Source organism: Pelobates fuscus, chromosome 3 (assembly GCF_036172605.1).
Source record: "Pelobates fuscus isolate aPelFus1 chromosome 3, aPelFus1.pri, whole genome shotgun sequence".
Classification (NCBI taxonomy): domain Eukaryota; kingdom Metazoa; phylum Chordata; class Amphibia; order Anura; family Pelobatidae; genus Pelobates; species Pelobates fuscus.
The window spans coordinates 14,185,493-14,211,052 of NC_086319.1; the positions used below are offsets into that span (position 1 = coordinate 14,185,493).

Sequence of the window (25,560 nt, forward strand, 5' to 3'; positions counted from 1 at the left end):
CTCTTTGTTACCTTTTGGCACCTGGACTGATCTACGTAAAATTTAAAGCTGGCAGTGCATGATGGGGAATGTAGCCAGCACCAAGGGTAGCCAGGACTAATCTAAATCATTCGTCCCCAATCAATAAATAAAATTGATTATGGCATCTTTCGAAGAAGCACAGCACGTAAATCACGCACCTAACAAAACCCACCCTGATCTGTGACACTATTTAAATTAAATGGTTTCCTCTCTGATGGCTGAAAATCCCATCAATCAGACACTACGTAGCGCCTGTCACCTCTCAGATATATAAAAGCTCCAGTGAACGTATAACGCTCTGCAGAAACCATTCACAATGTCTGTGATGACCTTGTGTGATTTACTCTTAGTTTGCCCTTACCGAGAGTGGAGGCCAAAATACAGGGGGTGAGGTAGGTAGTGATTAACCCACTATGCCCTGGGAAGAAATGTTATTAACCAGTGTCCATCGCTCTGACGCATTATGCTCTTTATCCTGCCTTGCAAAAGTCATTATTCGCTAAATTGTGAGAGATCTGTTAAGCAGGTGACAGCTCAGCCTCCGTCATTTCGTCGCTGGAGGCGGGGTTGCAAGTACACCGTTTAGCAATTATGTGGGACAGACTCCAGGCACCATAACCACTTAAATCCTTTGATGTGGTTATGGTGCCTACAGTGTCCATTTAACATTTCTTAGTGCTGCTTCGTGTGAATACTAAAGAATTTATAATAAATGTAAAAAAAACAAAAGCTGAGGGATATCATTTTTCATTAGTGGGTGATAGCTTCAAGATCCAAGGATAAATCTGACTGCCATTCTGGGGTCAAGAAGGATTTTTTTTGCCAGTTTGTTGCAAAATTGGAAGCGCTTCAAACTGGAATTTTTTTTGCCTTCTTTTGGCTCAACAGTAAAACCAGATAAATGTGAGGAAGGCTGAACTTGATGGACGCATGTCTCTTTTCAGCTATGTAACTATGTAACTATGTAACTATGAAATGATCTATATATACTGGCAGGCTGCTACCAGCTACAATGAAAGGTTTATTTTGGAAATTAATGAAGTGATGTGTAAAAAGCGTCTGTTCTGATACGTGGTGGAAACATTAAACAAGAGGCGGAGTCACGGATGCAATGTGCCTGCTGGTTCTGTAGGTTTCCATGGGGATTGTCCCGCGTTTAGCACTTTAAACCACTTCTCAGGACCCCCCTTATTATACATAATCCTGTAAGCCCCCGTTATCTATAGGAGAGCAGAGCCGTGTAGCGAGCTGCGGGTTTCAGTGGAAATGTTTCAATTTGAAGATATCAAAATGTTACGCATGTTAGAATCTTGCGTTATTCTTTTCACACCAACATTTCGTCACATTTTCTGTTTGCGTCAATTGTTTCCTTAATCTGAGCCAACTTTTCTCTGTTTGTTCCCGTCCTGAGAGTTTTTTCCCCCCACAAATATGATTTTTTTTGTTTTTTTCCAAAATAGGCAGAAACACAGGAATAAACGGTGTCAGAAACACAGATTCATTTGGTGCATTGCAGAGTAAGGACACCAGATCCGAAATTTCTCCCTGGACACATAACTCCTGCATTGAGATGTGCAGTACAGGAAAAGGGCTGTAGTTTGCTGGCTAAACCAATGAATTAATTGCTATAGGTACTTTGGGTTTCCTCCTTGACATGTTGATTTCTCTCCTGCAGTATATGAATCCTACATACATCAGGTCAGCACTTTTCATGCTCTGCACGTCAAGCTGTAGAGGTAAAATTTGACCAGCATACCCTGCTGGATCTGGCAAGCAGTAGTGAAGTTGGGCTTACTCAAGCCTCAGGCACACAAAGGATTAAACGTTCAGGCTGCGAAAATCCAATGTAATTGCAGAGCTCTGCAGCAGCCAGCCCGAAGACTCCTGAAAGGGAGGAATTTGCATTACACCTTGATTTTTTTTTAAAGGAAGTCTTTTTTTTTTTCAGCTGCCCTGCCTACGCCACACATGTCGAACAATAGGAGAGAATCAGGAAACTTTGTAACCTGTGTTCAGCTCTGCACCCCGGGCAGGTAAAGAAGAGACTCTTGGGTGTGTTATTTATGATGTGGCGACTGTGATAACAGCTTCCAGTAAGTGAGCGTTATCTGGAGGGCGCAGATTGCGAAGCAGGATCATAATACGCAGGTCAGGAGGTAAGTAAAGTCCACTCGAAGTTTGTACTCGGCATGCAAAACAAGCTGATCAGGAATCTGGGACAGCGACAAACGGCCTATATAGCATGGGACGTTTTAACAACATGCACGCTCAGAGACCTGTTTACCAAGCACTGAATTGTAGTGAATTGAAAGCAGAATTGCAAAATGTAGGATAAAAAAAACCCAAGCTGTGCCTATAGTGAAAGTTGGAGAATGATTATATAGTCATGTGACATGTCAGGATTCAAAGTGAATTTAAAATGTTATGTCAAAATAGTCAAACTGACAGTACAGCTGACTTGGGAGGTTTTTTTCAATATATTATTTTAAATTCCCTTGAATACAAAATGGTATATATATTTATGATAAAAGCTATAATCACAGCTCGGCTATTTTATAAACTCCGTTTTCAATTCTCACTATAGGCCCATGTCACCCTGGGGCCCATGTCGGCCTGAATTTTGAAATGTTGCTTTCAATTCACCATAAATTCGCTGTTTAGTGAGTAAACGCTTGCTCTGCGTAAACTCAAGAGTTTCTTTAATGTTCCCTAAGTTTAATAATGACATGTTTTTTACACATACATAAAGAAACATAGAGAGGCATATAGAGACATACATACACAATGATACAGAGACATACATACACAGACAGTCATAAAGAGACATACAGACAAGGCATACAGAGACAAACAAAGAACCCTGCACATTGATACCGTGTAAATGCTCCAGCCATCCACAGTGGTGGATGCTCCGTGTCAAGCGGACGTCGCTGGATCCACCAGTAAAGTCTTCAAAAAGAATAAACGCAGGCAACACTCCAATAGTAAGGATGGTATATTTACTGGTAGGTGAACCACCCCATAGAAAGTGTGACATTTCAGCTCATGCAATAAGGCTCTTCTGAGCCAAAACGTGGCACTTTCTTTGGTGTGGTTCACCTATCAATAAATATACCATCCTTACTATTGGAGTGTTGCCTGTCTTTATTCCTTTTGAATATATACACAGACAGTCATACAGAGACATACAGACTGTATGTCTCTGTATGACGGTCTGTGTATGTACACAGGATGGCTAAAAGATAGATCCCCATCTGTCGTGCAACTTCAACAATGCTTTGAAAGCTGGGGCTCTACCGATTCCCCATGCTTGCAAGATTGTATTTAGCATGGAGCAGTATTTGTGTGTTTGACTGTAAGCATGTGTTTGTATGGAGTATGTTTGTATGATTGTAGGGGTGTGTTTGTATGTAGTTTGCGTTTGAATGCAAGCATGCATTTATGTGTAGTGTTGGTTTTTGAACGCAGGTGTGTGTTTATATATAATTTTGGTGTCTGATACAGAGGTGTGTTTGTATGTAGTGTTGACATTTGAATGCAGGGGTGTGTTTGTATGTAGTGTTGACATTTGAATGCAGGGGTGTGTTTGTATGTCGTGTTGACGTTTGCATGCAGATGTTTATTTGTGTGTAGTGTAGGTGTTTGAATGCTGAGATATATGCACATATACATATACACTGCCACACACGCACACACTGTGATACACATACACAAAGATACACACACTGACACACATTCAGATACACATATACACAAACTGATGCACATTCAGATAGACAGACGCACAGATACACACACACATACAGATACACACAAACACTGACAGACATACAGATAAAAACATACACAATGATAGACATACACAAACACACAAAGACACACTAACAGACAAACACACACTGACAGACATACAGATACACACATACACAATGATAGACATACACAAACACACAAAGACATATAGATACACAGACACACACAGACAGACATATACAGACACACTGACAGACAGACATATACACACACTGACACACTGACACACTTACATATACACACACTGACACACTGACAGGCAGACATATACACACACAGACAGACATGTACACACACAGACATGTACACACACACAGACACACTGACACACTGAGAGACATATACACACACAGACACACAGACAGACATATACACACACAGACACACTGACAGACAGATATATACACACACAGACAGACAGGTTCAGGAGGGTGGCTTACCTGGGATCCAAAGTGCTGCCTGGGGTAGTTGGGAGTTGGAGGAGCTGGTCCTGCCCAGCCCCCCTCCTCTCTGCCTTCTCTTGCTCTTGCTGCTTGAGTCTTCTTGGGAGGACTTCCTCCCATGCTGGCGAGAAGGTGGCCGGCGGCAGCTCTGCCCCTGCTGGGCGCCAGCCGCGCTGTGTGCTACAGAGGGAGCAGGGATATGACGTGTCATACCCCCGCCCCCTCCACACAGTCCGCGGCGCTGCATTTGGCGCTCGGCCACGCTACAAGAAGTGACCGGCAGGAGAGGGGAGCTGTGCGCTTCCCTCCTGCCAGCCACCCGGATTTTGCGCCCCCGGGCCGGTGCGCACTAAGGCGGCCGCCTGTGCCGCCTTATGGACGCGCCGGCCCTGGTGCTCTGTGATACACACTGCAGATTACTGAGAGTTGTATTGCTGTGGAGCTCTGTGATACACACTGCAGATTACTGAGAGTTGTATTGCTGTGGAGCTATGTGATACACATTGCAGATTACTGAGAGTTGTATTGTTGTGGAGCTCTGTGATACACACTGCAGATTACTGAGAGTTGTATTGCTGTGGAGCTCTGTGATACACACTGCAGATTACTGAGAGTTGTATTGCTGTGGAGCTCTGTGATACACACTGAGAGCATTATTGCTGTGAAGCTCTGTGATACACACTGCAGATTACGGAGCGTTTTATTGCTGTGGAGTTCTGTGATACACACTGAGAGCATTATTGCTGTGGAGCTCTGTGATACACACTGCAGATTACGGAGAGTTTTATTGCTTTTCAGCTCTGTGATACACACTGCAGATTATTGAGTTTTATTGCTGTGGAGCTCTGTGATACACACTGCAGATTACGGAGAGTTTTATAGCTGTGAAGCTCTGTGATACACACTGCAGATTACTGAGAGTTTTATTGCTGTGGAGCTCTGTGATACACACTGCAGATTACGGAGAGTTTTATTGCTGTGGAGCTCTGTGATACACACTGCAGATTATGGAGCGTTTTTTTGCTGTGAAGCTCTGTGATAACTGGTAACGGGTAACATTTAGACCTTGCGATCTTTGGCGTTTTTTTTTTTCAGTTCAATCCAATTCCTGATCCATAGTGCCAGAGGGTGTTCGCACCTGTTTGTTTTTTATTACTATTATATGTTGGCATACTTGAGGATGGTTGGAGTGGAGCTCTGAATGATCCAAAGCTGGAAATACCAGGAATTTGTTAAAGAGACGGAAAGTCTTCGGGAATGAATTGGGAAAAGAAAAGATTAGATAAAAGTAACATTCTTAGCCTTGTTTTAATACCCAGAATCCTCAGCTACAGAGCTGACCATGCATAGTGAGTGCATGCGCGGAAAGGGATTCTGGTGCAATGTGTACCTGCTCAGAAATTATGTAAAACAATAATCTCCTTAAAGGGACACTATAGTCGCCAAAACAACTTGAGCTCAGGGGCGGACTGACCACTTGGGCAGATCGGTCATGGACCGAGGGCCCGAGGCAGTCAGGGGCCCGGCTGCCTTAACAGTCATACTCTCTCTGGCTGGGGAGTTCAGAGATCTCCCCATCCAGAGAGGCACAATTTAACATGATATGTGTTGCCCCTCACCTACTGAGACCTGGCAGCAATCCTCTCTGCGGGAGCTCCGAGGAGGCGGAGCCCAGTAGAGGGGAAGTGACATCACTTCCTGCCTCCTCCTCTCCTCTCCTCCTGCAGAATATACTGAGTGAGCAGCCTGGCAGAGTCAGCAGGTATGTAAATCAACCATCTCCACCTCAGCACCCATCTCCTTCAGCCCCATGCCCCCTCCACCCACCTCAGCACCCACTTCATCTTCCATGCCCCCTCCACCCACCTCAGCAGCAACTTCATCTTCCATGCCCCCTCCACCCACCTCCGCACCCACTTCATCTCCCATGCCCCCTCCACCCACCTCAGTACCCACCTCATCTCCCATGCCCCCTCCACCTCAGCCCCATGCCCCTCCACCCACCTCAGTACCCACCTCCTCTCCCATGCCCCTCCACCTCAGCCCCATGCCCCCTCCACCCACCTCAGCACCCACTTCATCTCCCATGCCCCCTCCACCTCAGCCCCATGCCCCCTCCACCCACCTCAGAACCCACTTCATCTCCCATGCCCCCTCCACCTCAGCCCCATGCCCCCTCCACCCACCTCAGCACCCACTTCATCTCCCATGCCCCCTCCACCTCAGCCCCATGCCCCCTCCACCCACCTCAGAACCCACTTCATCTCCAATGCCCCCTCCACCTCAGCCCCATGCCCCCTCTACCCACTTCATCTCCCATGCCCCCTCCACCTCAGCCCCATGCCCCCTCCACCCACCTCAGCACCCACTTCATCTCCCATGCCCCCTCCACCCACCTCAGCACCCACTTCATCTTCCATGCCCCCTCCACCCACTTCATCTTCCATGCCCCCTCCACCCACCTCAGCACCCACTTCATATCTCATGCCACTCCACCTCAGCCCCATGCCCCCTCCACCCACCTTAGCACCCACTTCATCTCCCATGCCCCCTCCACCCACTTCATCTCCCATGCCCCCTCCACCCACCTCAGCACCCACTTCATCTCCCATGCCCCCTCCACCTCAGCCCCCATGCCCCCTCCACCCACCTCAGTACCCACCTCATCTTCCATGCCGCCTCCACCTCAGCACCCATCTCCCTCTTAACTCACATCAGTGCCCACTTCATCCCCCATGCCCCCCTCCACCCACCTCAGCACCCACTTCATCTCCCATGCCCCCTCCACCTCAGCACCCACTTCAGCCCTATGCCCCTCTCCAACTCAGCACCCACCTCCCTTAGCCCCATGCCCCCCTCCACCCACTTCAGCACCCATCTCCTGCTTCACTCACCTCATCTCATCTCCCATGCCCCCCTCTACCTCAGCACCCATCCCCATCCCCCTCCACCTTCACTCACCTCTGCCCCCATCTACCCCAGCACCCACTTCATCTCCAATGCCACCCTCCACCTCAGCACCCACCTCAGCCCCATGTCCCGCTCCACCTCAGCACCCATCTCCCTTAGGTCCCACCTGGGCCCCATGCCCACCTCAGCACCCATCTCCCCCATCACCCACCTCAGCCCTAATGCCCCGTTTACCCATCTCAACCCCTATCCATCCCTACACCCATCACAGCCCTCACTGCACCCACTACAGCCCCTATACCTTCCTGCACCCATTATACCACCTATCACTCTTCCATTCTCTACAGGCACTCCCCATGCACCTACTACGGTCCCTATGCCCCATTGCACCTACTAGAGCCCAAATCCCCACACGCACACACTGCAGCTACTATCCACACACACAGCCTTAAAGGGACACTCCAGGCACCCAGACCACTTCTGCCCATTGGAGTGGTCTGGTTGCCAACTCCCACTACCCTTAACCCTGCAAGTGTAATTATTGCAGTTTTCATAATCTGCAATATTTACCTTGAAGGGTTAAGTCCTCAGCCACTAGAGGACACTTCCGTGTTCATAGAATACGAAAAGTGTGCTATAACACAGCTGGACGTCGTCACGCTATGTGAGGACCTCCAGCGTTGCTGAAATCCCCATTTGAAAGCATTCAATGCTTTCCTATGGGGAGGTCTAATGTGCGTGCGCGGCATTGCCGCGCATGCGCATTAGGTCTCCCCAGCCGCGCATGCTCAATAGGAGCGTGGGCAGATCCTGACCAGGAGCCGAGGGACATCGGCGCTGGATACAGGTAAGTCACTGAAGGGGTTTTAACCCCTTCAGCAACATGGGATGGGGGGTGGGAGGGAGAGGGGACCTGCAGTGCCAGGAAATCGGTTTGCTTTCTTGGCACTGGAGAGTCCCTTTAATATCTATTATCCATACAAACACACATTACAGCCCTAGTAAACCCCAGACGCCTACTACAGCCCCTACCACACACACTGCAACACAACCAGCTGTCTCAACTCACATACTGCACTGCAAACAGTCTCACTTAAAATCACCAGAAGCCTCACTGTATGCACACAATCCCACAAGCAGCATCCCCACACATGGAAAACAACATGCAGCCTCCCTACACAAAGCCTCCCTACAGTTATCACAAGCAGCATTCCTACTATTGCAATACTGCATACAGCCTCCTTACACACACACACACACACACACACACCATAATTACAACCATCTATATAACACAAACATATTCTGCAGTGCAGTACAATAGGTAAAAGGCAAAAAAATTTACACAACACACTGAACCCCACAAGTCGCCTACAAACGTTTGCAGGCTACTTGTATGGACTTGTATGACTGAAAACAAATGTGGGGGATGCTGCTTGTGATGTCACCAGCAAACACAGGGGAAAAAAACTTTGCACCAGAAGGGGGCCCTTGGTCTCCTATTGCCCGAGGGCCCTGTGAGTTGTCAGTCCGCCCCTGCTTGAGCTTAATGAAGCAGTTTTGGTGTATAGAACATGCCCGTGCAGTCTCACTGCTCAACTCTCTATTTAGGAGTTAAATCCCTTTGTTTATGAACCCTAGTCACACCTCCCTGCATGTGACTTGCACAGCCTTCCTAAACACTTCCTGTAAAGAGTAATCTAAAGTTTAGCCTTTCTTCATTGCAAGTTCTGTTTAATTTAGATTTTATTACCCCTGCTATGTTAAGAGCTTGCTAGACCCTGCAGGAGCCTCCTGTATGTGATTAAAGTTCAATTTACAGAGAAAGAGATACAATTGTTTAAGGTAAATTACATCTGACTGAAAGTGAAACCAGTTTTTTTATTTTTTTGGCAAGGGCTGCATAAACCGAAACAAAGTGATTTAACTTCTAAATGGCATGATCCATACACCAAAACTGCTTTATTAAGCTAAAGTTCTTTAGGTGACTATAATGTTTCTTTAATCTATTTTTCCCTCTCGGGGCAAATAACTGCATTGCTGGGACATGAACTTGGATATATCATAATATCTCTATCTTGTGTGATTTGTCAACTCAAGATCACACTATTTGGATCAATATTAACCCATTGAGTCCCGAGTGGTCATATAATGATACAATTACCCAGTGGCACTCTTTTTTTGCCATGGCACAGGGTACAAAACAGACTACAAGTTTCTGCACTTTCTGATCGCCTGCGCTCTGGAATAGGGGTGACATTCACTTAAAGAGGAACTGTCTGTTCTGTGAAATTGAATTCTTTACCCAAGTAAAGCGAAGATAGGCATAAAATACTCTTACCTGCTGGACATATGGGTGCAGATGTGAGAGGGGGAGAGAGTGCGTGTGTGCGTGCGTGTATATATATATATTTTTTTTTTAAATTATAATTTACCAATATATAAAATATATGATACCATGAGGGCTGCACTCACTTGAACATGCAGACATTATAGGATGCTGCTTGGGCTGATTCATACAACATACAAGATCCAGCTCACTCATTCACTAAACACCAATTTCAAGCCTCCAAGAATTTGTTTTCTTAAAAAAAAAAACCTCACCTAGGCAAAAAATAATAGGGGTTTAGTTACAGTATATGATCATACATTGCATAAGCCTGCCACAACATCTATGTACCCCCATTCTTGGCAGGTCCAACTCCAGCACCTAATACCTGCTCTCCCCCTAATCCACTTGGGATATTCTTCCTCCTGGGGCTCTCTGCAGGTAAAGGTAAATAGGGCCCTGGAATGGGGCACCTGTGACAGGGAGGGGTGCACAATTGGGGGGCTGGCCTGGACTCCCAATTCGGTGCAGGCTTATGCAACATATGATCATCATATACTATAACTAAAGTGTTATTAAATACCAGAGGTGTTTTTAAATAAAGCTACTTCTGTGAGCATTGAAATTGCTGTTCAGTGAATGTGCTGGATCTTGTATGTTTTAACACATAAAATATAATCCATGTTCCAAGGCAATCGGGTTGCAACAAAATCCATGCCTAAAGTAGCTTAGTGCTAGGTGACGCACAGGAATACCTAGAAAGTCTATAAAGCTCAGAGCTGTTTACCCTGTTTGTATATTTTTTTAGAGTGTTGAGTAAATATAGTTTTTCAGAGTTGCTGTGTATGGGGTGTATATTAAATATAATATAAGCCGATTATCTGTGCCTTGTGGCTGCATTTTTAAGATGCGTTTAAGAAGAGCATTTTCTAAATGTCAGAATGTCTGTCTCCATAAACCATGGCATAAAAACGCATGAATTCTGGGTGAGTGGCGCCCACAGTGATATTTTCTTAACCCCTACATCTTTTTCCGACGTCCCCTGCGCCCCCAGCACATTAAATGCTTTCTTTTCAAAGAAGCTAAGGGTGCGGACAGTTATTCCATTCAGTTTAACAGATGGAAAGCAATTTCCATCTTTCAAAGAAATGGCCTTGTCTCCGCACAGTCTCTAACGAGCTTTTCTTTCGCTAAAACGATGAAGTTACATTCTGCAAGTTGTATCGCAGCTTTTTTACGGATCAGATGTCGCAGGTATTTTAGATGAAAATGCTGCATTTTCTACGCAGGCTATTGTCATTACAGCCTTGTAAGGAAAAAGCTACGTGCTGGATTGTGACAAATACGGACTTAGTCTCATTTCATTATTATTTTTCAAACCTTTAATTTGATTAGGATGCCCTAGAAAGGGTTAACTATTGAGATCCCTGGTGGAATTAATTACGTTAGGTTATTATATTTGGCTTACTTTTCCCATACCTCCCAACATTTCACATGGACAAACAGAGACCCTTTAATTTTAGGGGTGTGGCCGGGAGCGACGCTGTTCTGAGAAATTTTAAGTGACTTATTAATAATTTATACAACTAAAATGTAATTTAGGGGGGGTGGGGCCTGGCTGCTGAGCTGAGTGGATGCCTGTAGACACAGCTCCTGCTCTCACTGGCAAATAAAGCGACAAAATCACCAAACTACAGCAAGTACTCGAGTCACAAGGGCCACAGAGCTACTGGTGACACCCGGGCGAATCAACGGGTACTAAACATGCCACAATTGAAGCGAGAATCGCCCGAGTACCGTATGCGGCCTACAAGCATGGCCGGCGCGGAGGAGACGGACGCTCCTCCGATGCCATTCTCGACTGGACACTCGATATTGGGCCCTCGTTCCCCCCCCCTTTGGACCGGCGGGGGTCATACCGGTCCCCATCGATAAGCAGCAGGTTCTCGCTCACACCCTAACAGCCTGCAAAGACCTAGGCCCAACACAATGCGGGCCTAGCATGCACGCCGCGACACGAATGGCGCCTACAGATGAAGGCCACGGTGACGACATGATCAAGCGCTCCCTCCGACGCATAGACAAGGCATTCCAGCGCTTCTTGCAGCAATTGGAGCAGCGTATGGCACTGCAAGCACCGAGGCCTACGCGGGAGGTGAGAGAAGCCGAGATGAAAGGGCCGAGCGAGCCCCGCTCGGGCAGACCCCAGCCTGGAGCACACGTTACCCAGGCTCCCTGCCTACCTGGGCCAAAGGCCAAGAGGGGTAAACCCCCACAGCATCGCCCACGACGCCGGAGAACCGCCCGCCGTTGGCGTCGTCGCAATATCGGGGTCCTCTGCAGCGCCCATAAAGGGGAAGACCCGGCTGCACTGCATGCCCGAGTCTGGTATACAGATGCAGACCTTCCATGAGGCCTGGGGCTGGAGCGGGAGCCGTCGCGGCCCACAAAACAACTACATGATCATCACGCAGGAACACAGAGTGGATTACCTCATACAGCACACCAGTGGCATAGGGTGAGAGATCGCAGCCCAACTACCAGCTTGGACACAGAACAGGACTTTGGACGCTCCCTCACTACTATAATAGACTGTAAGCCTAGAGTCATGAATGCCTCTTTATTTTAACTACCTAGGCCTGGTCATTTGCTTAGTCTTATTGGCTGCCAAGCATGTCGACAACTCCATAAGCATGCCCTAGCATTGTTGCAGGTTCCTATGAGGATCTCTTTTTGTTTTTACCATGCAAGCGATGTGACCTAATGCTGCCTAAACCAACAGCCAGCCTAACCTGTTAACTATGCCTATCTTATACCCAGAGTGCACAGTATGTCTATGCCTTACTACATAGTATCTTGCATAACACTTCTGACATCCCTATCACGCTTGTTTTAGAATTTTGAACATACGCCGAATCTATGGAAAATGGTGCTGTTGGCAATAGCCCTACAAATGTCTGATATGTGATGTATTGCTAGCTTGTACTATTTCCTAGGGCAACACAAACCTGCTTATAGATCGCAGACACTGTAGATAAATACCTAACATGCTCTACACATAATGCACTGAGCTTGTCTCTTCTCAAACTTGCCTTAGAATAGGAGCAGTCAGAGTAATCTTTCACTATATCACGCTATGGCTGAGTTTAGCCCGTGTGAATATGTTTAACGTTATTAATCTGTGGCAGAATCCTGTTACTTTACCCAGACCTGTTGTGCCGTAAGCTACCAATGCCATGTTGACATGTACTGAGCGAGAGCCAGAGCTGCTTAACACATAGCGTTATATATAACCTGTTATATCGTACACATGAAACCTACCATTCGAGTAATTACTAACTGACCGTTGCACCCATTTCTTCAACAATTGCTTGTAATACTATGTTTACTTGATGTTTCAAAAACAAAAAATATATGGCAGTCCTTGGTAGGAGTGTACTATGTACCATCTCGTTTCCATCAACTTGTATTACCCCATACCGCCTCCTCTTTATTCTGTACCCCATAATGCAAATGCCATAATAAAAGAAAGATTAAAAAAAATTATTTGGAACAAGAACAATGAATTGTAACCCTGCTGGTATAACTCTCTGACTACCCTGTAGTTTTGTGTAGTGGCCAGCAGATGGCGAGGTTCTGAACACATGGCTAGATATACGTAGTTAAGACTCCATTGAGTTTGAGGGGATTCCTTTTTATCTATAAAATAATGCAGCTCTATGTGACCGCTACATGTAAAGACACGACTCTGTAAAACACAATGTATAAATTCTATCCTTTTATTGCACAATCTGTGAGGTACAAAGAAGCTGCTATTAGTTTGTATAAATTGTTTTGTTCTTCAATTAAAGGAACACTCCAATGGAAATCATTGTAATTTTTTTTTAAACAATTTAGCAGATGGAGCCCAAATTAAAGCACACATTTATGGCTTAATTTTTTTCATTGCGGGTACATCTAAAAACAGCCTATAAAAGCTACAGATTTCTTGTCTGCAGTCTCTGCAAGCCCTCCCCTTCTAGCCCCGCCCAGACTTTCTGTGGCTGTCCAATCACAGACTTCCCAATGCAGCTCACTGAGAAGTCTTTGCAAGGCAGGTACTCTGGGCAATTGCTGCCTCTCGAGTTTAGCTGCACATGGCTTCTGCCACACACCATACCAATTCATACCAGGGATTTAGGCAGTGATCGGCTAAGAGTACTTAGCTGACGCTCCCAGACAATCACTGTCCGCAATCCCGCTAATGTGTGTAGCAGAGCTAAGCTCCAACTCTGTAATTGGAACCTTTGGGTTGCTAGGGAACGAGAATATCTACTAAACAGTAAATAAACCATTTAGTAGTGATATGAGACCAGGTGCCCTGTTTGACACTTACCTGAGACCCTGGGTGCTCGTGGTTTGGCCCTTCTCTCTGATATCACGAAGTCCCTCTTGGATATATTACTGTCCTTTTTATCTTTAGCCGATTCTCTCAGTCAATAAAGTCTTTCAAAACACGGAGGAGTTGATGTCACTAATAAGGATGTAAGAACCTTGCATTACCAAAATGTGAAGAGGGTGGCAAACTGTGGGTACCTGCAGTGGTTATGGTGTCTAGACTAAACCTTTAATATAAAGGGAGAGCGCACACCTATATCAATGAGATAATTTCTGCAATTTCTATATATCTTTTTGTAACGGCACCCCGGGCATAAAAGGGGTTTAAACCGTTTAGTAGATATTCCCCTTCCAGATATACAGGCAGCTACCAAAGACACCAATCCGCCGAACCGGATGAACCATACGAATGCTCCAAAACCATACGAATACTCCAAACAGCCGAACAGGAAAAACCATACCAATAGGTTTACACTCCAGACTGCCAAGTAGTAAAACCAAATGAATAATCCCCCCCCCCCCAAGTACGAGACGAGGCTCCGTATTGAGGGTCAGTAGGTGATCTGTTTAATCTGGGCTACCTGCCGGTATTTATGCAGGTCTTCCACCAGGTGGACACTCCCCTAGGGGACCTGATTGGAAAACAGGGACACATATTGGAAATTAACCAATCAGGACAGGTTAGCAGTAAACACTCCCACATACACATTATAATCCCTCCTCTCTATCTGTGAAGTAACTCAATTATCTCTGAGGATAGAAGCAAAACTCCATTATACACAAGGCAATAAAAGACATAAAAATACACAATGTTATAACTACTGCATAAAACATACACATTTAACATATCCCCAGATAGCTTAGATCTGAGTGCACATGATTACCGAATGGCGCTCAGATCACATACATACAGTTCAATCGCCATGGAGCCAAAGTCTTTCACATAGTCTTTCGTTATACGAATGGGCTCCATGGCATAGCTATCTGGGGTAGCACTGTTCACACAGTCAAAGTTCCGAATGGACCGGCGTTCGGATAAATGAACGAATGCATGAGAAAGGGGTCGCCGGCTTCAGCGGTGTTCATGAAGAAAAGTGTCCGTTCTCAGTTCCAGAGTTTTGTAGCTGAACACCGCTGGCCGTTCGGCAGTTTAAGATGGCCACTGCCACGTGTTTGGCTATACGAACAACGGCCACCCAGTGTTCGTCAATTAAGCTGCGGTTAGCCGCAGCTTCTGGGAGATCAATTGCCTGCACACTCCATACCCAGGTGGTTTTCAGACATCACACCCAGGTTTCAGACATCACAGCATGACATTACCCATTATGATTTCCCTGCTAAGGATCACTATACCTTAGATGGAGGAGAGCTGTTTATAACATTTCTAAAATGAATTACAATAAAAAGACAAAAGGCTTTTTCACAAGAATATTTATAAACTCTGCTTTTTGGGGATTAAATGTGCAACAACTTTCAATTAACGGTAAATCACTGTGAAATAGCAATTATGGGTGGAGTGTGGCAGACCGCCGTCACTGAGTACCGTGCCCACTGCTCATTCGGTCGTTTTCCCCTGTGTATTGTGCGTTTTCCCCATGTATTTGATGTGTTTTTTTGTGAAATGCCCCGCTGACCGTTCGGGAGCGCTCATGCGAACGGAACCCGTTTGTCTCCCAAACGTGGACCACCCCGGTACCCCATTAGAATGTTCAGACCAATCAATCAGAACGTTCGCACCAGCAACATAAGTGTGAAACCGCAAGGGAAGTAATTAAGGAGTGCTCCCCTGGGTGGCCGCCATTTCATATAGACGAATACCACCCTGACCCAGGGGGAGCATTCGTACCCGAAAGGAGACGCTGCCCTTGCAGGGTCTTTGCACCAGAACTCCATGGACGGGTCCCTTAGGTTGGTGGGGACACTGTTGGGGTACTGGCGGTTCGAATCGCTCTACCTGCTCCTAACGTACATCTGATAGCCCCGCTATTTGCAGGGGTCCTAGCTGGGACCCGGGGCTATCCAGGGATGTATGTTTTATGTGTGCATCCCATTCCCTTTCCAGGGCATGGAGCCCCTAAGTGTCCCCCCATATATGTAATGTGTTTTACTGGGTGTAACTGTTATGCAGTGCGTATCTCCCAGAGAGGGAGATGGTTATCTGTAAACAATCTCGCTCCAGCCTGGGATTATATGGAACAGGATCTTAAAAGCTGTGTGTATCAATAAAGGATTGTCAGTGTTTTTACCTCCAGGACTGTGTGTCGTCCCGTTACTGGGGAAAAAATGGATGCCTGCTTGTTGTAAGGCTTCCTGAATGGCTGAAGGAAGGGAATTAGTGTAGGTATCTGGTCTGCTTACCCAGGGATTCGCTACATGGAGAAACAAGCATATATTGTGGTGAGAAAAAACTATTAATGAAAAAAGCAGAGGAGAAACGTTATACTGCTTCCCTCTGTCGCACCCCCCTCCCTCCCAGCCCACGTAGTGCAGATGGAGTTAAAAACTTATGTGACTTACCTAATTCAGGCTTTACCTTCACCCAGCAGGGAAGAGACCTAATGCGCATGTGCGGCAATGACCACGCTCAAATTAGTATTTCCCCATAGTAAATCATAATTTAATGTAATGCAGAGCGTGAGGACTGAGGACATCCAGCATCAGTTAAGCAACCAAAAGTCACCTAACAACCCAGAAGTCCTTCTAGTGGTTGTCTGGTAGACAGTCACTAGAGGTGGAGTTAACTCATTAAGAGAATTATTGCAGTTAATTAAAAACTGCAATAATTACTATTGAAGGGTTAAAGGACCTAGATATAGTGATGTCGCGAACATAAAATTTTCCATTCGCGAACGCGAACTTCCGCAAACGGGCGAACCGCCATAGACTTCAATAGGCAGGCGAATTTTTTTTTTTTTTAAATTCTTTATTTTTGAGTGCAGGGTTAGATACAGTTGTACACATTGACTTGTTTACTACTACATACCGTGTTATACATTTGGCACAGGCAGTCAAGAGGTACTGCACTTTTTTTTTTTTTTTTTTAAAACAAGATAGGAACGTAGATAATACAGGATATAGCATAATTGTGATGTACAAAGTTTAAACAGTTGAGTGTCATTTTAGGCTAGCTTGTCTAGTTTCTTGATGTTTTAGCTGTAACTGGCTCCGACATTGACATTTAAATGGTTAGTACTATGTCTTAACGCTGTATGAGAAGTTAAGTAGCTAGAAGATACATATGCTGGAACCGAGAAGGAGTTAAACTAAGATGATTACTGCAAATTTCAATAACAGTTAAACAGTAGGAACAGGCTGGGTCACATAATGCAGTATAACATCGGCTTAAGGTGTATTATTAGGCTGCAAACAGACTAGCTCTATTAGGTAAGCTAATTAAGCAACATGCTGTAATTCAAATATTAATATTTCAATCATTCGCCTGTCACAGGGAGGTCAAGGCTTGACAAATTAAAAGTAAAGATTAAAGATTTGGCGGGACATAGTCCTCAATGGCTGCGCAGATGTGATATCATGTTCGCGGTCCAGGCCACCGTGCGGCAGCGCGAGTCAGTGGGCATCAGCCTACACCTGTGGTCGGCTCTGGCAGGACACATACCGGAAAGTCCCATGGGGCCTTAGCTCCGCAGATCATGGTTGTCGCTCTCCGGTGAGCAGCTGTACCGTGAAAGGTAAGATGTGCGCCCGGTTGGTCGCTGTCTCTTGGAGCTTGTGTGCAGCTTGTGTGGGAGGCCGGCTCATCATCCGCGTTCTCTCGGGTGTTGGGGTCTGGGTGTTCGCCCATGCGGAATGGCGCCGCTTGGTAGGTTGCAGACGTCCCTGGGCGAGGAGCGGTTCTGGGGTGAAGGGTGCTCCCCTTCTGGTTTACCCGGGAGCTGGCGCCTGGGAGATGCATTGATTTTTCTTGCCGTTTGGGTGCCTGGCGTAGCCACCGTCGGGTAGCTGCTCTGGGTGCCGCTGGCGGGTGTCTGTTTAAGTGGAGGCGGATCTTAGGGCGTATCCACGCCGCTGCTAGTTTCATTGCCGTCTTGAAGGTCTGGTCTTTAGTGTGGAGTGCCGACCAGAGGCTCGCGCCAAGCCGGTCGAAGAACTCCAGAGTGTGTACTGGCGGTTTGATGCGGGCTCTCCCCTTCGCGGGCCGCGTCTGAGCCGCCATCTTGGGTGGGCCCATGCATTGCCGCCTCTCTGCTGAGTGTGTCGCTTGGTTGGGGGTGACCGTCCCCAGCGAGGACCGGGATAACCCCCGCCGGTCCATGGGGGGGAGTAGCAGGGCCGTGTGTGTGTCTCGAATCGGAGCGGATCCCTTGCCGGGTGATCGGCCGCCTCCCCCATGCTGCAGGCTCCGCTCCATTGTAGGCCGCATGGCCGGTCCAGGCTTCACCAGGTTGGATCGGTGCCGGACTGGTATCGCCTTGATCCCTGCGTGGTGCTGCATCTTGCTCCAAGCACCTTAATTTGCTAGCCCCTGTGGTTTGGGCAGGATTAGTGGATTCGTTTCTGCTGGTGCTGGAGGATTCAGGATGCACGTCCGGCCATCTTGGCTGTCAGGCCCCGCCCCCCGACAGAAACGGTCTTTTAAACATTCCATCCGCATCGCTCTCGTCCAGGGGTCCCCTCCTGGGTGGTGTGTGTATTCCTCATTTTCGGATCCTCTACCAGAGGCAGTGGCGTACTAAGGGGGGGGCGGGGGGGGCGGTCCGCCCCGGGTGCCATCCAGTAGGGGGGTGCCACACTCTGTCCCTCCTGCTGGTCGTCCTCTCCCTCGCGGCTCCGGCGCTCAGTCGGCAGGCGAATTTTAAAACCCACAGGGACTCTTTCTGGCCACAATAGTGATGGAAAAGTTGTTTCAAGGGGACTAACACCTGGACTGTGGAATGCCGGTGGTGGATCCATGGCAAAACTCCCATGGAAAATTACATAGTTGATGCAGAGTCTGGTTTTAATCCATAAAGGGCATAAATACCCTAACATTCCTAAATTGTTTGGAATAACGTGCTTTAAAACATCAGGTATGATGTTGTATCGATCGGGTAGTGTAAGGGTTACGCCCGCTTCACAGTGACAGACCAAACTCCCCGTTTAACACACCGCAAACAACCGCAAACAATCCATTTGCACAACCGCAAACTCCCCATTTGCACAAGGTTGGATACCAAGCTAGCCATGTCCCGTTCCTTGTCCTCACTGATGTCATTGAAGGTCTCTTCCTCCACCCAGCCACGTACAACACCAAGGGTCCCCGAAAGGTGACAACAAGCCCCCTGTATTTTTTTTTTTTTTTAAATGTACACTACTGTTACACCAGATAATGTATAATAAACACAGGTTACTGGCTATGGGGGGGATAATGTATAATAAACACAGGTTACTGGCTATGGGGGGGTAATGTATAATAAACACAGGTTACTGGTTGTGGCGGGATAATGTATAATAAACACAGGTTACTGGCTATGGGGGAGATAGTTACATAGTTACATAGCTGAAAAGAGACTTGCGTCCATCAAGTTCAGCCTTCCTCACATATGCTTTTGCTGTTGATCCAAAAGAAGGCAAAAAACCCAGTCTGAAGCGCTTCCAATTTTGCAACAAACTAGATAATGTATAATAAGCACAGGTTACTGGCTATGGGGGGGACAATGTATAATAAACACATGTTACTGGCTATGGGAGGGATAATGTATAATAAGCACAGGTTACTGGCTATGGGAGGACAATGTATAATAAACACAGGTTACTGGCTATGGGAGGATAATGTATAATAAACATAGGTTACTGGCTATGGGGAAGATAATGTATAATAAACAGGTTACTGGCTATGGGAGGATAATGTATAATAAACACAGGTTACTGGCTGTGGGGGCGATAATGTATAATAAACACAGGTTACTGGCTATGGGTGGATAATGTATAATAAACACAGGTCACTGGCTATGGAGGATAATGTATAATAAACAGGTTACTGGCTATGGGAGGATAATGTATAATAAACACAGGTTACTGGCTATGGGAGGATAATGTATAATAAACACAGGTTACTGGCTATGGAGGATAATGTATAATAAACACAGGTTACTGGCTATGGGTGGATAATGTATAATAAACACAGGTTACTGGCTATGGGTGGATAATGTATAATAAACACAGGTTACTGGCTATGGGGGATAATGTATAATAAACACAAACACAGAAAAAAAAAAAAGAATGCAGCTTCAGAATTAATCTAAATTGAATGCTGTCTAGGAGGTGGGAGGGTCTTGGAGGGATGGTCTGCTGCTGATTGGCTGGAATGTGTCTGCTGACTGTGAGGTACAGGGTAAAAGTTTACTCAATGATGACGAATAGGGGGCAGACCGAACATCGCATATGTTATAGCGAATAAGCTATGTTCGCCAGGAACTATTCGCCTGCGAACCGTTCGGGACATCACTATATATATATATATATATATATATATATATATATATATAAATCTGTGGATGCAATGCTCTGTGTGTGCAGATCTACCTTAGTTTATAATGAGTTAATGAGCGCTCAGAGAATCGAATATCCCACAAACTCTGGTATTTGGGAGAAAAAACATGAAATAATCTGTCAGGAAAAAAACCTGCTTTATCGGATTGATATGTTGTACTTGTGATCGCCGCAGAGGTAGAACTGTGCAGAAAAGCTGTCATCTAGCGCACAGTTATATTAAAGGTCGCCCCCTTTGTGCTGAAATGTAATATTAAGTGTGATGATATTATTTTTGTGCATCATGTGTCACCCGTAGCAAGCACAAGCACAGCTGAGATGTTGCTGACAGTTTTGGGCTCAGCTAGTAGAAATTAAACCTTGGATCTCAGACACACAAACGAAAAAAAGGTATTTATTGTTCTAGTTCAGCATGGAGCTTAGTGATTGTAATTCCGCGCCCATCTGGACAACTAACCATGGATTGGGGTCCACTAATAAAAGGAGCCTTGAAAGGTAAAAGTCCCTACGCAGTGCAGACTGAGCCATGTCACGGATCCGCCGTGGCTGTTAACTACTGCTGGGGAGAAATTAACTTTGAAGGACAACTGTCACTTTGAGGATTTTTAAAGGGTCAATCCACTGCCCAAATCCCCCCCCCAAATAAAATCACTATTTAGTAGCTATTACCCCAATGAAAACATGCATCTATTTAATTGTGTATTTTTTCATAATTATGCAATTCTTTAATTGCAATTGGTTAGACGGCTCCAGGGGCTGTTAGGAAGACAGTCACTAACGTTGTGTTTAAACCTACGATGTAAGCATTAACGTTTCTACAAAGCTTTACTTTGCAGATTTGAAAGGACAGGGCCACTGCACCCAGACATTATGATGAAGTGGTCTGGGTGATTATAGCGTCCCTTTAAAGGATCGCTATAATGTCAGGAATATAAACATGTATTCCTAACTCTATAGTTGAAAAAACTAATTTTTGGTCCCAGGCCCCATCTTGCTTGTTAAAACGTTCATTTACTCACCTTTTTACCAGCGCTGCACCGGTCTTGCCTCGGCGTTCTCCGCCCTACTCCGCCTTGGCTGAGATCATCAAATTTGACAATCTCAGCCAATCCAATGCCTTTCCATAAAAAAGCATTGGGAGGCTATTGCACATGCGCGGCAAAATGCCACGCTGCCAAAATCGACATGTCCTCATAGAGATCTATTGAATCAGTGCAGAGCGTGGAAGCACCTCTAGTGGCCGTCTGAGTGATTCGCTGACTTGAACACCGATCTAGTCTCGCGATATCCAGCGAGAATCCAACTAAGCCAAGTGAGCAGACCCACATCTTTCTACAAACAGGAGAAATTAACATTGTATACAGAAAAATTATTGAATCATTTCATGTTTATTTTCTTCCTCCTCAAAGAAGATTTCAAAGCAGCTCAATAAATCCATGTCTAAAACAAATTACATTCAGTAATTTTGTCAGTTCTGTACTTTTTTTCACATTTTTTTCCAAAAAATAGAATTTATAGAGTACTGATAAATCCCTGCTGAGTATTATACTGTAATTAGAATCGCTAGTCACAGTGTAGCAGCCCTTTGTCCATTAACATGTCAGGTTAATTTAATTAAAACACTAACCACTTTTAACGAAATCTCTCTGCTAGTGTAAGGTTCAGAGAATACGATCCCGGGAGGGTGAATTTCTATTTGAGTGCTAATTTAGCACGATACAAACCAAGCATTCATTAACGCTGTATGTGGATTACAAGCAAAACAGAAAACAGATTAGTCTTATGGTGTGCGTGAACGCTCATGTCCTTATGGTATACACGTTTGTTAAGGGATAAAATAAATAGCAAAAAAAAAAATATCTGTCCTCAATGGATTCGCTCCAAGTAAGGATCGAGATCATAAATACCAAACGACTGATTGGACTGTGAATCTGGTGAAATAAACACAGTTGCCATGGAAACCTGATTTAGACAGCCCTTTATTTAACCAAATGCAAATTGGAAGCTTTGAACTCTTAGAATTTGATTTGTTTTAACTTTTTTTCGCCTTTTTATACGGCTGACACTTTTTCTTTTTAAACCAAAGCTAAAATTGGGAGAAAGTTTTGAAAAAAAACCAAAAAACGTAAAATGAAAAAACCACAAGTCATGTAACATTTGTATTCTACTGAAATTGTTTGAGAAAACAGCCTTTCAGACAGAACGGTCACTGAATAAATTGTTGAAAGTTGCCTAAAACGTGTATCAACCTGATGTTCTAATTTCTTTTACAATGTATATTTAAAATGTAAACACGTGACATTACAGTCCAGTCCAGTTCAGGCACAAGCAGGGCATGCAATGCAAATGAGGACAGGAACAGAGACATTGTTTTGGTTTCTATTCTTCTGCTTACTATGTTCAATGGTAAAAAAAAATCAACATTTCTATGATGATTGAAAAGTAGACAAAATGGAGGCACCCAGTTCCACGGACGGGCAATGGAGGCTCTCTAAGCACTGAAACAACTTATACTGTGTTGATTCCCTTTATGTATTTAAATGTTTCTATCATATCCCCCTGTCTCGTCTTTCCTCCAAGCTATACATGTTAAGATCCTTTAACCTTTCCTGGTAAGTTTTATCCTGCAATCCATGAACCAGTTTAGTAGCCCTTCTCTGAACTCTCTCTAAAGGATCAATATCCTTCTGAAGATACGGTCTCCAGTACTGCGTACAATACTCCAAGTGAGGTCTCAGCGGTGTTCTGTACAATGGCATGAGCACTTCCCTCTTCCTACTGCTAATACCTCTCCCTATACAACCAAGCATTCTGCTAGCATTTCCTGCTGCTCTATTACATTGTCTGCCTACCTTTAATTCATCATAAATGATCACCCCTAAATCCCTTTCCTCAGATGTTGAGGTTAGGACTAAACATCTTGGTCTACAACATATTGCTCTCTCCTGGTGCTCCTCCTACCTCACCCAGTGCTCTTTTTGTGTCTCGTTCTTTGGCTCTGCCTCTTCCTCCCAACCTCTCTCTGTTGGTGTCCCCCAAGGTTCAGTCCTTGGTCCCCTACTGTTCTCTATCTATACTGCCTCACTTGGTAAACTCATCAGCTCCTTTGGCTTCCAATATCATTTCTATGCGGATGACACACAAATCTACCTGTCCTCCCCTGATCTCTCCCCGTCCCTCTTGACTAGTGTCTCTGACTGCCTCTCTGCTATTTCTTTTTTTTTTTTTAATTCTTTATTTATGACAAGGTCAAACACCATATTCAACAGAGAATGATAAATGCAAATCAGAGTGGACAGAGTCATGAGCCAAGATATAAATGAAACACATTGAATAGAGTGATATATAAGTCTTTGGCGGCCTCGTAGATAACGTTCACACGTTGGCCATGAAAGTCCATACGAATTTATGGTGTCCCACCAATTTTTGCGTAAATATAAAATCAAGAAACATGAATGGCTGCAGCACATAAGGTACGCTATTTAAAAATCGAACATACGTAGTCGTATAACCCGTGCACCGCTTGGGTACCTCACCCATCCCCAGCCCCGCTGACGAGGTCGCCTAGTAGGATAGTCGCAAAAAACTAAGAAAATCTCTCTGCTATTTCTAACTGGATGGCTGCCCACTTCCTTAAGCTCAACGTGTCCAAAATAGAACTTTTGGTCTTTCCTCCCTCAAGTGTTTCTACTCCCGTTTCTGTCTCCCTTAATGGGGCTACTATGAGCTCCACCATGCTGGCTCTTGCTTTCAAATCTCAACATAATTCTACTCCCACCTATTTATCCTCCTTAATACACAAGTATGTCCCATCTAGGCCCCTACACACTGCCGAAGACCTGCATCTATCCTCTGTCCGTACTCCCATCTCTGATGCTCGTATCCAAGACTTCTATAGGGCTGCGCCGTCCCTGTGGAAATCCGTTCCCTCTTCCGTTAGACACTCACCCAATCTCCACTCCTGCAAAAAAAAATCATTAAAAACCCACTTTTTCACAAAAGTATATCAATGAAACTGTTAATGGCTCCAAAAAAAAACACACTAAGTCTTCATTAAATACTATTCTACCAATCTACTTCCCTAATACTTCCCTTACGTTTTGTGCCCCTTTATCCCACTCCCTCTAGCATGTAAGCTCATTGAGCAGGGCCCACAACCCCTCTGTTCCTGTGCGTCAAACTTGTCTGGTTACAATTACATGTTTGTTAGTCCACCCATTGTACAGCGCTACAGAATTCCGCTACAGTATGCATGTATTCATTTGGGGTATATCTACTAAATAGTGATTTGTATATTTTTAAAGTTAAGGGGTTAGCTATTTATTCAATGTTTTACAGATGAGTCAAAGTATGAATTAACCACATGAAATCAAATTTGAAATGCAGGATTGGATGGCTAAAATTAATTAATGAATAGGAAGGGGTGGGGAACGTGAAGACTGAGGATCAAACCCTCGAGGATGTAACTGCCCCGTCGTTGTCCCATATGTAATTTATATTTAAACATGTTGGCAGAACGTATGCTGTTCTACCGCTCAGTGAGTCTTTATGAAGAAAGGGAAATAGCTGTGGGTATGTTGATGTGTATAATGTATACAAGCACAACGCATTACCTGCCACTTCTGAATCTATAGCTCAAGATTATAAATATTTATTTCAAAGAGCTCTTTGCATCCTCTCTTTCTAGGTTTTGGGGTGCTCACTATTGACTGTAACGGGAGCAGTGCGCATGTAGGAGTAATTAAATCACAATACAGGGTCCACTTTATGCAAATCATTTCCTTTTGCTCTAAGGTTCTGTATGAGAAAATCCTGGCGATAAAAATTAGTTTCACTTTTTTGTTTCCAGCTCGGGCGCAGATCAACCTCTGGAGCAGACGTGGAACTATTGCTTCCAATTTCCCGGCGATGCACGCAGTAGATTTCGAGCAGTTAGCAGAAATAGGTATTTGGAGCCGTATGATTAAATATTGTTCATTTTTTTCTTTGAGATGTTTTGTTTTCTAACACTTCCAATTTCATAACCTTTATTCTTCTAAATACGAGATGTTTTTTTTTTTTTAAATTAAGCTATATTGTAGAAATGTGCATTTAAATTCGGCCGAATTTCAGCGATTCGGACATTTGGAGGCATACGAATGTCCCAATCGCCGAAATTCGGCCGAATTTAAAGTGCCG

The 25,560-nt window shown here is 45.1% G+C and overlaps 1 protein-coding gene across 2 annotated transcripts in view; it reads left to right on the forward strand.

The window, feature by feature from the left end:
- Positions 1-1,949: 1,949 nt before the first annotated feature.
- Positions 1,950-25,560, forward strand: part of ARHGAP8 (Rho GTPase activating protein 8) — a 62,248-nt gene continuing 38,637 nt past the window's right edge. Inside the window, exons 1-2 of one of the 2 annotated variants that reach the window (XM_063446726.1) lie at positions 1,950-2,177; positions 25,232-25,327. In XM_063446726.1, coding sequence (XP_063302796.1) covers positions 25,291-25,327 — 37 coding nt within the window. In that variant the 5' untranslated portion in view covers positions 1,950-2,177; positions 25,232-25,290. The remainder of the gene's footprint in view (positions 2,178-25,231; positions 25,328-25,560) is intronic. The other variant, XM_063446725.1, reaches the window with a different exon arrangement.